Source organism: Prinia subflava, chromosome 18, assembly GCF_021018805.1.
Source record: "Prinia subflava isolate CZ2003 ecotype Zambia chromosome 18, Cam_Psub_1.2, whole genome shotgun sequence".
NCBI lineage: Eukaryota > Metazoa > Chordata > Aves > Passeriformes > Cisticolidae > Prinia > Prinia subflava.
The window spans coordinates 10,091,962-10,105,289 of record NC_086264.1 but is presented as its reverse complement, the minus strand read 5'-3'; the positions used below and the strand labels follow the sequence as shown (position 1 = coordinate 10,105,289).

General features: G+C 50.0%; 1 protein-coding gene across 4 annotated transcripts in view; it reads left to right on the top strand.

The window, feature by feature from the left end:
• Positions 1-13,107, top strand: part of MAML3 (mastermind like transcriptional coactivator 3) — a 202,605-nt gene extending 189,498 nt beyond the window's left edge. For 3 of the 4 annotated variants that reach the window (XM_063414983.1, XM_063414979.1, XM_063414982.1), the window contains 3 exons: positions 5,779-6,021; positions 6,644-6,731; positions 9,116-13,107. In XM_063414983.1, the coding sequence (XP_063271053.1) occupies positions 5,779-6,021; positions 6,644-6,731; positions 9,116-10,101 (1,317 nt within the window). In that variant the 3' untranslated portion in view covers positions 10,102-13,107. The remainder of the gene's footprint in view (positions 1-5,778; positions 6,022-6,643; positions 6,732-9,115) is intronic. The other variant, XM_063414981.1, reaches the window with a different exon arrangement.
• Positions 13,108-13,328: the final 221 nt, after the last annotated feature.

The window sequence follows — 13,328 nt, the reverse complement described above, 5'->3', positions numbered from 1 at the left end:
ATTAAGATCCCTGCGAGACACAGTAAGTCACAACATTACAAGGAATTCAACAGAAATATTTCCGAGGGAGTATAGGAATGTGCTTTCAGGCTGCTCTGAAAACACTGGGTAGGGATGATGTTTTACTGTGACCTAGTGTATGGAAATGGAGTCATAATTTTGATCCCAGTAACAGGTTGGAGATCCCCCCTATTAACACAGAGACAGAGACATGCAGGCAGTGCCTGTGTCCCCAGCAGCAGCTCAGGCTGTGCACAGGTGAGGGCACACAGTGCTGCCCCACCTTGTACATCACACCCATTCCACTGCACCAGTGTCGTGTTTATCCAGAAGGGCATTCATCCTTGAAGGCAGCAAATTGTGGAGATCTGAGATTTCTGATGGGTAATGGAATCACAGGGTAAAAATGTCATTCTTCTTTCTGATTTGAATCTGTCTTCAGCTTCCAGTCCTTCTATCTGGTTTTGCCTTCTTCGCTGGATAAAAGAGTTCTTTATGGAATTTCTTCCCTCATTAAGGTATTTTTATCCATGATGGTCAAAGCATCTCCCCGTTCTTTTTGTGGAAAGCTAAATGGATTGAGCTCTTTAAGTCACTCGCTGGCAGGCATTTTCTGCCACAAATCATTTTTTTGTCTACTTTTTCTGCTCTGACTCTAAAATGTAGATGTCTGATGGTATACATTTTTCTAGTGTCATTCTTCTGATGCAGTGTGCAGGATAAGCTACCTCCTGGCTTCTATTTGCTTTTTATGTTCAATCTCCATTTGCTCACGTGACACAGAACAGCACAGGAAATTATGTCTGTTTGTCCATTTTCCACATTCACACCCTGCTCTCCAGTCTGTGTGTCTCAGCTTTTTGGGCAATGCTTTGTTCCCAGACATGGAATATCCATCCTCTGCTGATTCCTGCCAGTGGTTGTCTGGAACAGCCCCCTTTTCCCTGAGGGGCCACTTGGGCCCCCTGGGCTTCAGCAGGAGCAGGGCTGGCTCCTGCACATAAATCAGGCTGTGCACAGAGGGACAATGGGCAGCCTTGGGTGTCCCTGCCCGGTCCTTGGGGCTTCAGCTGGTGCTCGTTCTGCTTGTTGTGAAAGGAAATTGTGTGATTGCTTTTAGCTGCAGTTGGGGGATTGAATGACACGCAGAAGGAATAAATTACTGCACGATAAGGAAGAGGCACGTAAGATTTGAGACAAAGAGGGAAATCTCGTTTCCACTCCCCTTTGTTATCCTTTAACTGTACATATCACATGTTACTCTGAGCTCCTGTGGAGTATTCCATCACTCCAGTAGAGCCCTGGAAATACACTGGGAGGACACAGGATTTATCTTCCTGTTGCTTAACTAAGGACTGGACTATCCACAGAGGACAACTCCCATGGAGGCATTAGGTAAGCAGTCAGATCCCTGCACAAGCTCATCTCACCTGGTGCCCTGCAGCTCTACAAACCTGTCCAGGTGTGTTATTCTGACCATCTGGAAACAGTGGCTGGTTTTGGCTCTGTGAACAGGCAGCTCTTTGGCTCCTTCAGTACCTGCTTTTGCTCCCAGGGCCAAACTCTTAATTCTGTCCTGGGCTGCCGTAAAAGTGGACAGCTGAGCTTGCAGGGGCAGGAGGGCTCCCGGGAGGCTGAGGCAGGACCAGCCTGTGTTTGAACTCGCTCTGTGTCACAGCTGAGGGGCCTTGGCACCATCCTCCCTTTATGCAGCAGCTCTTGGCTTCACCTGTCCGTGGGTGAGGACCCTGCAGCGGAGTTGCAGCACCACTGTTCTGAGTGGAACAGGGACTCTGTGACTGTGCTGAGCCACTGTGAGCAGGAGAGAGCTGTCTGCAGCCTGAGAGCAGCACACAGTGGCTTTGGGTGGTGTTAAAAGAGCCAGAGTGGAAAATGAGAAACCACATTGTACCATTTCCCAGAGATCACAATCTGTGTTTGCCCTTCCAGGGCATGTTGTCACTCCCTTTGGGGACATACACAGGTGCCCACATGCCCACATGAGCACAGGGCCCTGGGGGAAGGAGCTGGGAGTGCCCTTGCTGCTGCAGACCCCTGGGAGTCACAGGGTGAGCCAGGCTGGGAGCAGGGGGGACCAGCATGGGTGATACGCAGCTCCAGGCTGGGTGCTGATGGGGTGTCTGGAGAGTGAAGCAAGAGGCAGCAGCGCCAGTTGGTGGAGAAAGGAAAATGCAGAGCCTGGGCAGAGGGTGTAGGAAGGAGAAGGGGATAGCAGGGAATGAGGGGGAGCAAGTCTAGGGGCAGGAAGGCTCAGGGTGCAGTAGGAGGATGAGGGAGCAGCCAGGCAGAGCAGGAGCAAAGAGGGTTGTCAGTGAAGCTTGGATCAGTTTGGTTTTAAGCTCTGTACGTGTGGAAGTGCTGCACTCAGCCTGAGTTGCTTGACTTGGTGTTCTGCTCGTGGGGTGACACAGCATCTGGGTCTGGAGCTGCCATGGCTTGTAGGAGGCAGCCCTGTAGAGTCCAGTGTTTCTCCCTCCATCCCCAGTTCCCTGCCACATGGCCCAGTGCCAGGTGTCATCTGCACACACTCCCCTGGGAGGGCAACAGCAGCAGTGCCAGGCTGCAGAGCCAAAGCTCTGGGGAAAGAGCTCTGCTCCCAGGTGCTGGGTGGCATTTTCCTGCCTGCAGAGACCTTGTACCTGGGCTGTGCTCTTATTTTCAGGACACACAACCCAGGGGTGCTCCCAGTGATCTCAGAGGGCCTTTCATCATCAGTTGGGAATAGCTTTTGCCAAGAAAAAAAAAGGAAAGGCGAAGAAATGTTCTGGGCAGGAGGGTGGTCTAGATGAAGGCCTGGCTTTAACAGAAACAGGAAGTTTTCATGATGTACCTGGAAATGGCTAAACACACAACACTGGAAGTGACACCTGTGTGTTAATCTTCCTATTTCCTTCAGCTGCTGCACAGTGCACCAGGCTCACGTCAGCTGGTGGGGCTCCTTTCAAAACTTTCTTCCTTTTAAACTCCAGAATTAATTTATAACATAATCCCTCAGAGAATGGAGTGCTTTCTGCTTGGGGTGAGCGTGTCCCTCGGCTAGACCTGTGTGTGCATTAAGAGCCAGGACAGGAGTTCTGTAGGAGGATTGTTTTTGAAAGCAATTCAGTGAGGACTTGGGCTGCAGCCCCAAAGGCAGCTGTGCACTGAAGCTCGCAGAAGGAAGCTCCACGGGATGTCACTTCACAGCCTGCCCTTTGGCTCCTGGGGCTTTTCCCCTCCTTTTTCTTGGCCTTGTAGTGGCTGCAGCAAAGGCTCCATTCTTTGGCAGCGTGGCCCTGCTTTTGTCTATAAATGGAAGCAGTTGGCCCATATCCCAGTATCACACAGGACAGTCCTGTGCATCAGTTATGCAATTGGTGGCTTGATGACTTCATCAGCAGCCGGGGGAGGGCCAGGGGGTGGCAGGAAAAAGCCTTTGCCATCAGCTCTGCTGGAGACAGGCAATAAATGTGTGTGTGTCCCCAAAGCAAAGAAAGCAGGAGCTCAGTGACAGGGGTGGGTGAAGGGTTTGTGGGAGGAGCAGCTGAGGGATCCTCAGTGATTCCCTGGCTCCAGCTTGGGGGAGACCCAGGCACTGCTGCAGCCCTGGCCCTTAGGGTGCTGCAGGGACTGTGCTTGGCCAGGCTGTAAAGTGCAATGGGTGATGGGAGAAGTGGAAGGAGGAACAAGGAGAGAACTTTCAAACCAAGATAGATGTTAAAAAGGGGGAAATCCTAAATATCAGAGAGCTGTCTTTCAGCAGAGAACCCTTCAGGGAGTATCTGTGCAAGGTAGAGATGGGGACAAATTGTATTTTGTTATTTCCTCAGGAGAATCCTTGAAAACCTGCCCTTCATGCAGAAAGGCTGATTCTCATTCCCCAAGCTACACTCCAGCATTAACTTTACCCCTTCCCTGACAGGGCTGGGGTGGGTGCTGCAGGATCACCTTGCTGTGAGCCCAGATCACTCAGTGATGGCACAACCCAAACTCCCAGTGAGGCAGGTCAGTCCGAACCTCACCCGCCAGGGTTTGCACGGAGGATGCTAAAGTGCTCCAGGTCCTTCCCATCAAGGCGGTGGTTTTGGATAAGTCCCTGTCGTCTCTATTCATCAGCTAAAAAGGTTCTGCTGGCTCTGAACACCCGAGATAGAGACCGGGCACGCAGTCCCTGGGGTTCAAATCCGGCACCAAGGGCAGCGCCGGGGCCGGGCCGGGCCCTGGGGAAGGGCTGGCGGTGCCGTGAGTCCCGTTTGCCCCGGGACAGCCTGCACTGGGCTCGGAAGGGCGCAGCCGCCTCCCGGGAATTGGCCGGGATTTGGCCGGGAATCAGCCGGGAATTGGCCCAGCATTGGCCAGGAATGCTCCGGGCCTTGGCCGTGATTTGGCCGGGAATGCTCCAGGAATTGGCCGGGAATTGGCCAGGAATTGGCCGGGAATGCTCCGGGAATTGGCCCTGCATTGACTGGGATTTGGCTGGGAATTGGCCGGGAATGCTCCGGGAATTGGACCTGCATTGGCCGGGAATTGGCCGGGATTTGGCCGGGAATGCTCCGGGAATTGGCCGGGATTTGGCCGGGAATGCTCCGGGATTTGGCCAGTGCCGGGATTTGGCCGGGAATGCTCCGGGATTTGGCCGGGAATGCTCCGGGAATTGGCTGGGATTTGGCCAGGAATTGGCCGGGAATGCTCCGGGAATGCTCCGGGATTTGGCCGGGAATTGGCTGGGAATGCTCCTGGATTTGGCCTGGATTTGGCCGGGGATTTGGCCGGGAATTGGCCGGGGATGCTCCGGGAATTGGCCGGGAATGCTCCGGGAATTGGCCGGGAATGCTCCGGGAATTGGCCGGGAATTGGCCGGGAATTGGCCGGGAATTGGCCGGGAATGCTCCGGGAATTGGCCCGGCACTGGCCGGGAATTGGCCGGGATTTGGCCGGGAATTGGCCGGGAATTGGCCGGGAATGCTCCGGGAATTGGCCCGGCACTGGCCGGGAATTGGCCGGGAATTGGCCGGGAATGCTCCGGGAATTGGCCGGGAATTGGCCCGGCACTGGCCGGGCCCGCTCGGGCAGCGCCGCGGGGCAGCAGCGCCACCTGCCGGCAGCGAGAGGGCTCCGCTCATCCCGGCCCGGATCCCGCGGCCTGGGGTCTCCTCCCGACCTTTCCCCGGTGCTTTTCCCAGCACTAAGAGGCAGCAAATTGGATTTAGAACATGAAGAGAGAGTGGGGTGTGTGCAGGAAAGGCGCTTGCCCTGATTCCGTCCAGCCACACGCTGTCCAGTGGTACAGGATGTAAATCATGAATAAACACATATAATGGATTTAAATCCTGAGGTTCTGGAGAGGAGTTAGTGCTGCCAGCTCCCACTATTTCTTGTGTGCACCTAACACCTTGGCTCCTCAATCCAGGGAGCTGAATTAAATTGCTGTTATGAAGAGAGGGAAACGGAAAGGAAGAGAAAATATACTTGTTTCCTTCAGGAGGGAGAAAAAATTAGAAAAACATGACTCCGAAGCATGAAAAAAACTTAGCTCACAACGTCATTATTTCACTATTAATTAATTATAAAGCATTCCTGCTTTACCTGAGGGGCTTCGAATTCCAGGAGAAAAGAGGAACCTATTCCCTGTGGGGAGCAGTCCATGGCTCGGTCACAAGCCATGAGCATCTTTCCAAGGACTCACTTTCTCCAAGTTCAGGCTTCACCCCAGACTGTGCCTGGTTCCCTGTGGAGCTCCACTAATGAGGCATTCCCTGTGTTCCTCTCTTTGCACAGGAGCACCAGGTGGGATTGTCACGGCCCACAGGTCCCCTGCAGCCCTCGGTCCCGGCGGGCTCCAGCGCCATCGGCACAGGCAGCAGCGCCGGGGGGCCCTTCCTGGGCAGCCAGCCCCAGGCAGCCCTCATGAAGCAGATGCTGATCGAGCAGAGGGCACAGCTCCACGTGATGGAGCAGCAGAAGCAGCACTTTCTCCGGGAGCAGAGGCAGCAGCAGCAGCAGCAGATCCTAGCGGAGCAGGTACAGTATCCGTGTGAGCGCTACGCACAGGGCAGCACCAGCCCTTCCTTCTGGATGTGGGAATTCCCTCTCTGTGGCTCCTGTCGGGGTATTTCTGCAATGGTTGTCAAAGAAGAGGCAACTCTATCAGTCCTACCATTAGCTTGGCAAATATTACGCATGTTTTCAGTGGCAGGCTTGATAGTTAGATTGGATTTTAGGCGGTGGAAAAGTTAGCTCTTAACCTGGCATCTAATAGTGCATTTACTCCAGCAGAAGCAGATTCAGCTGCAGTTACAGTCACAGGTCCTCTCCCCTAGCTCTGATTGTGGCCTGGTCTTTCATTGGCAAAATCTGTGCACAGCTGCACAGGGATCTAGGACAAAGAATGGACCTGGGTTAAAAGAAGACTTAGCAAAGAAAAATGATACTGTTTACCCAGACCAATGTTGGCCTCAGAGCATGTTCCTTTTTGAGCCAAAAAGAGTCTGAGTGCTGTGAGGACTCTCCAGATGACTCTGCCTGTCCCTCCAGAACACCTCACCAGATAAGAACCACTGCAAGTTCTGCAGTTTTGCCACCAGCCCATTAATTAATTAATCATCTCTTTCTCTTGTGCTTTCTTTCCATGCCTCATTTTCAGCAGATGCAGCAGCAGTCACATTTGCCTCGGCAGCATCTGCATCAACAGCGAAGCCCGTATCCAGTGCAACAGGTCAATCAATTCCAAGGTAAAAGTCCAATTGCTTTTCCTGGTTTGGAGTCAATGCCCTGAAGGTAGCAAATGTGGGGTTTTTTTTTCCTTTTTTATTTTGACATTTGTTTTTCCTCTTTGACATCCAGATGTCATGGATTCATTCATGGATTTATCTTGCTGGCCTCTACTCTTATGAGTTTTTTTTCCTGCCAGCATTTCTGACTGTAACTTGGTTTTGCCCCTCCTTTATTCCCCACTTTATCTAATTCAATGAGCAGAGAATTTCAGAGAGGTCATGCTTATCTGGAGAAGGGGCTGATAAATGGCAGGTGTGGGAAACACAGTGAGATGTAAATAGAGATTGCTTTAATGATCTCAAAAAAAGCACAAGTATTATTTTGATGTGCTCCCAGGTAACTGAAGATTGTAAGTGCACTCATTTTGGCTCAGGAAAGAAGTTAATTCTGATCTTTGAGGTGCAAAGCATCAGCTGGATGTCTTCACTAACCATGATTTTTATATAGACATGGAATGAACACACACTTGTGCTGAATATTCATGATAATACCGTGTAGATGCAACAGAAAACGAGGGAGGCAATACTGGGCATTGCACGTTCTGCTTCCCAGGATGTGAACAGGCAGCCACATCTTCTACTGGCATATATCAGGGTGGCTTCTTCTAATCACCTCCTCATTTTTATCTTTGGCACCATAAGTTCTGTGTGAAATGACTTTTTTCCCCCAAGAATTCATTTCCAAAATCGAGACGTGTGTGCACAGCCATCCACTGAGATGCACACATACAATCTCTGCATTCATGCTTCTTTGAAGCACTGCTTTTGTATGTATTGTTTAAAAGAAACAGGGAAGAGAGTTTAGGCTAACCTGACAGAGCAAGGAATTCATTTTCATAAATGAACTCATTTAAATAGTTCACCATTTTTTCCTTTTTAGTCATATAAATATAATCCAGTGCAGTAGGTCATGTGTAAATGAGACCAGAAGGTGGCCTAAAACCTTGAAATCTGTTGCATCTCTCTTTTAGCTACTCCTTGTCTGATCTCCTGTCGCTTATGCAAGTACAGTAGTTAGCAAAAGTAGAATGTGAACCACTTGCTGTTAGTGACTCCTTTGGAGCTTTTCAACTGCCATTTTCAATTAAAAAATAGCTAAAGATGCATTAAGATTTTAACATTATCTGTATCTTAAGCACTTGCTGGAGTAAAAAGATTGTTTCTAAGCATGGAAAGAGCTGATCTAAGTTAAGAAAAATCAAGGGAACCCCAGTACCAATCATTAAGAAAGCAGTTTGATACCATGAATAAAGTAAAAGCTGCCACTACATGTGGCCTGTTCCAGTGAGATCCAGATGGTCTCATGCTACACAATGTTACATTTAGCTGTGTGCTGGAGCTAAAAACACCCACCAGAAGCTTGTGGTGCTGCAGAAAATGGAGCTGTAGCCAGCTCTGCGTTATGTAATAGAATGACTTGTATGGAAATGGATGTTCAGGGATGTTGTCTGCCACTGAGGGGACAACAAATAGGGGTTGATGTAAGAACATTCAGATTCTGTTGTACAGCTCTGAACTCTTAAGCAATGATTTTGTATTTACACCTGGCATTTAATAATGTTTGAGCCTGGAGCAATTGAGTGCCTCGTGCACTCTGAGCTTCACCTGCTGGGTGTTGTGTTTAGCCAGTGACTCAAATCTGAAGAATTTGACTGTTTAGTTAATGATTCAAATCTGACTGTTGTATTTGGTAGCGACTCAAATCCACGATGAATCCATGGCATAATCTGAGCTCCAGGTAATTCTCTTTAAATAAAGGTAGTACATATAGAAGCGTATTGGCTTCCCAGAAATCAATATCTCCCCCCTACCCCTGAAAGTAAGACACAAGCATGGTTAGGTTATCTGTCACAGTGTGGAATTTAACAAGGCTAGGATTTTCTGGCTTCCCATCCCTGGCCTAAGGTGAAGTAAAATGTGCTTATAGTATTGATTCACTAATACACTCTCCCTGCTTTAATTGTCCACAAAAACCCAATTTTTCTTCTTTCCATAGAATTAATCAGTAGCAATGCTATAGAAAATCCATTCATTTATGCCTCCTGAGCTATTAAAAAAATTGATTGGCCTTCTGAGACTGACATTTCCATTTTCAAGGCTTACTTTTGAAAGACAATGGAGATATTTAAAAGAGAGCTTCAGATGGTAAACTGAAGGTTCAGCTGCTTTGCTGCTAATGAAGAAGACTGGTGGAAGTTTTCTTGCTAGAAGCTGAATGAGGTGTAGCTGAAGAAGATAAGTGCTGCTGAGGATGCTCCTACAGATTCTGTTATGCAAAAGTGTGTTAATTAAGATTTACAGTGCTGTGGGCATTTTCTTACCTTCCACCCTTTTTGGTGCAGGTTCACCCCAGGATATAGTGGCTGTGAGGAACCAAGTAGCGCTCCAGAGCATGAGGACATCCCGAATGATGGCCCAGAACGCCAGCATGATGGCCATGGGCCCCTCCCAGAGCCCCAGCACGCTGCCCACCACTGCGGGCCAGTCGGACATGGGCATGGCTCCCTACAGCAACGCCTCCTCCAGCCAGCCAGGGATGTACAGCGTGAGCACAGGCATGAGCCAAATGTTGCAGCACCCAAACCAAAGCGGCGTGAGCATGGCACACAGCGCAGGGCAGGGAGCACGGCAGCCTGCCTCCGGACAGGCGGTGGGGATGGTGGGCAGCTTCGGGCAGAACATGCTGGTGAACTCTGCTCTTCCCCAGCACCAGCAGCAGATGAAAGGACCTGTGGGCCAGGTCTTGCCAAGGCCACAAGCACCACGGCTTCAAAACTTGATGGGGACTGTCCCTCAAGGAACACAAAGCTGGCAGCAGCGAGGCTTGCAAGGCGTGCCTGGAAGGACTAGTGGGGAAATGGGGCCCTTCAACAACGGCACGGCGTACGCCCTGCCGCCCGGGCAGCCACGGCTCTCCAAGCAGCACTTCCCACTCAACCAGACAGTGGTGGACACAAGTGGGACAGTGAGAGCCCTGAACCCAGCGCTGGGGAGACAGCTACTGCAGCCACTGCCTGCGCAGCAGGCAGGCAGCCAGGCCAGGCCGATGGTGATGCCAGCAATAAGCCAAGGGGTCCCTGCCATGCCGGGCTTCAGTCAGCCCCCGACGCAGCAAATGCCCGGCGGTTCCTTTGCTCAGAGCGGCCAGGGCCAGGCCTATGAGAGGAATCCCACTCAGGACATCTCTTACAACTACAGTAATGGAGGAGCAGGGGCGGCCTTCTCCAGTTTAGCAGAGGGCACAGACCTTGTAGACTCCATTATTAAGAGCGGACCAGGGGACGAGTGGATTCAAGAACTTGATGAGTTGTTTGGAAACCCCCAGTGAACGGGATTGTATAGTCTGGAGCTTTGGTTATGTTTTGTTATGTTTGAACAAGCAAAGAGGGAGTCAGATGTTCCCTCCATCCCTGGATTGTCGGGTTTTGTTTGTGTTGGTTTGGTTTGGGGTTGTTTTGTTTTCTTTTGTTTTTAATTGTGTGAACCGAGCTGATCTGCAGCCAACTCTGGAAGATTCAGGGGATGATGGAAACATCAGTATCCCTGAACTGTCCCCAAGTAATCTTTGTTGCGTGGCAGCGCCCTCTGTGTGTGTGTGAGGCAGAATGGGGACACTGGAAAGGCCAGCTGCTGCATCTGGCTGGGAAAATCTGTCCTCTCCCCAATTAAACAAGGCTTCATTGCACAGTGGGGTGGGATGGTCCCGGTATCTGCCACCTCACATGACTGTGCACATTGCATCCTCCAGGGAAGCAGGTGGAAGGGCTGGGAGCAAAGCCTGCAGATACCCAGGGGCGATTGCACAGGCCCTGGTCAGAACCAGGCTTAACCCCAGGGCAGGCAGGGTCAGAGAGCCATGGCCAGGCCAGTGGGGCTGGCTGGGGGCTGTCCTGAGGGAATGAATGCACAACACTCACATGACAAACCTAAACAGTCACAGGGAGGTCACCGATTTCACTGCAGTGATAAACCCCGCTACAAGCATAGAAGAACATAAATTTGGCAGTGTTGGGGGGCAGATTGATTTTGTGACTGCTGCTGGAGACAGTGGTGGGTTAACTTAATGAATTGCTTAGTCCCCTTGGGTCTTGAAAAAGTGCTTCCCAAGTCAGAGCACTCAGCATGGCTCAGCTGCCTGGGGTGTTGAAGGGCTGAGAGGTACCCAGAGACATCAGCAGACCTCCTCAGCTGCTCCCTCCCTCTCCTTCATCCCAGGATGTTCTCACTTCACTCCCTTCCCTTCCTGTCCTTCAGTGTAAAGCAAGCTGAGCTGGCTGCCCTTTTTTTTTTCAGGCAAGCCACAAAGGGCCAGGCAGAGGAGGAGCAAACAGGCATGAGAAAACATACAGTGAGGGTTTGGCACACAGGAAGGCTTCTCCCCTCTCGAAAAGTGCAGGTTTGGCAGGTAGTATTACTCCAGGGTGTCTGGGCTCTCAACGTGATATGTTCAGTTTTAAACAGATGTTTGGTCTAATCTCTGGTTTGCTGCAAGAAAATTCACTGCAGTATTTGAAGAACAGGAATCAGGGAAGGACTACTGTAAAGAACATTCATGAGTAGGTAGAATGATTGATATTACAAACATGGAATCTATCCAAAAGAGGTTTCAGGTAGTAGGGATGTATCACTGTCTCCCCCATTTGCACCAGTGCTGAGCAGCCCTGTGATGCAGTTGTGATAGATCTCACACAACACTCGAATCACCAGCCCTTCTGAGTATGTACAGCAGGGTCCCCAAACTGCAGCTGCAGGCTGTTTTCTGGAACCTGTTACCTCTTTAGTGTTTTTAGCTGAGAGCTGCTTATCAGGTTATAGCTGTACATATAAAAAATGTTCACATGACCCACAGTCCAGAGCTTGAGCACCCTCTGGCCTGGCTCTGGCCTCTGAGCTGTGAGTCATGCTCTGCAGTGTACTAGTGCCAATTCCCCAGCTCCTGATCACCTCCCTTGTGCTGCTCTCCCTGGGCCCAGCGATGCCAAGTGCTGAGCCCTGAATTCCATGGAGGCTGAGGGCCTTGGCAGTTTCACATCCTGCCTTTCCCTGTGGAGCACAGGGGAGCACAGACATGCATCACATTAAAGAGGGAGAGCAAATGAACCATCTCAGTGCCCCGTTGAGGCTCCCTTTTGAGCAATTTCCCTTGCTGGGCTTGCCTAGCGGAGGGAATTACCTGTTCTGAATGCTGCAATGCAGCAGGACAGGCTGCATTTTTAATGTGCTCAAGGTGAGCCATCAATCCAGCCTGCCCTGACTGCTACATTTTTAAAACTGGCTTTAATCGCGTCTCTGTTAGCTGACCCCTTTTTGAAATACAGCCCAAGGGCCAGTTCCAGCTCCTGCTGAGGATGGTGGGCATGGTTGGCGTGCCTGCTGCTTCCGTAGGAGCCACGGTGGGCCCTAATCCAGTGGAAGGGAGCACCAGCCACAGTTTTTGGTTCATCCTGTGGGTCAGCACCTCTTGGTCAGAATGGAAGGGATGGGCAAACACTGGGAGAAGCAGCACCCTGTGTGTGTCAGTGTGAGCATGTCAGTGTCACACACACCTGTGTGACAGAGCTGTGACAGGGTGGGGAGGCAGGGGACAGCACTGGGGACAGCAGTGGGGACAGCACAGCACCTGTGCCTTGGGTGAGAGCATCAGGGCTCACCTCTCAACACGGAGCTGGGAAATGGGAACTTAGAAACACACACTGACCACACAGCAGCCAGTGCACACTGGTGTGCTCTGGGGAGATACAGGCCTTGAGGATGAGTGGTGGTGAATTCGAGTCTCTGTTGTCTTTGTAAAGCTTCCTCCAAATACTCCATACTGGGATCAAGAACTAGAGAATAGATTTTATTAGATTTGGGTTGATTGGGGGTTTTTTCCTTTCTTACTATGGTGCTGATGTATATGTAATGTTTAAAAAAAAGTCATTTGTAAATATGTTTTTACAATTCTACAGATATCACTGGGTCTACTATCTGTAAAATATATACATATAAATATATATATATATATATACTGTTTGTTTAAAATAGAGTATTTTTATTTCATTCCTTGACTCATCCTTACTGCAGTGGTATTGCACTTCAGATGACATCTAATTACTAATTTGTACTGTATCCCTGACAGCAACTTGCTCCATTTTATTCAGATTTTTCTAGTTTTCTGGTTTTACTTTGTACATTAAGCATTGCTTATTTCCTTTTAAGACCTGTACAGAGTCTGAAAACATAGAAAAATACCTGATGTTAACACACCGCTTTTAAAGAAAAAGAAACAAAACAAGAACAAACAAAACAAACAAAAAAAAAAGAAACCCAAATAAAAATGGTTATATGAGTCATATACCTGGTGTATATGGATCATGTCTTGCCCCACTCTTGCGCCTCAGCGAGCAGTTTTCCACGGAGGGGAGGGTCTGTAAGAGGTGGCAGAGCCAATCTTTTGTGTTTATTCTGTGCTGGAAGCAAAAATAGGGAGTGGGGAGGAGACAAGGTAGAGAAGAAGAAGGGAAATGTGTAGCTGGACATAGAAGTTGGAGAAAATGGGAAAAGTGGAGAAGCGTA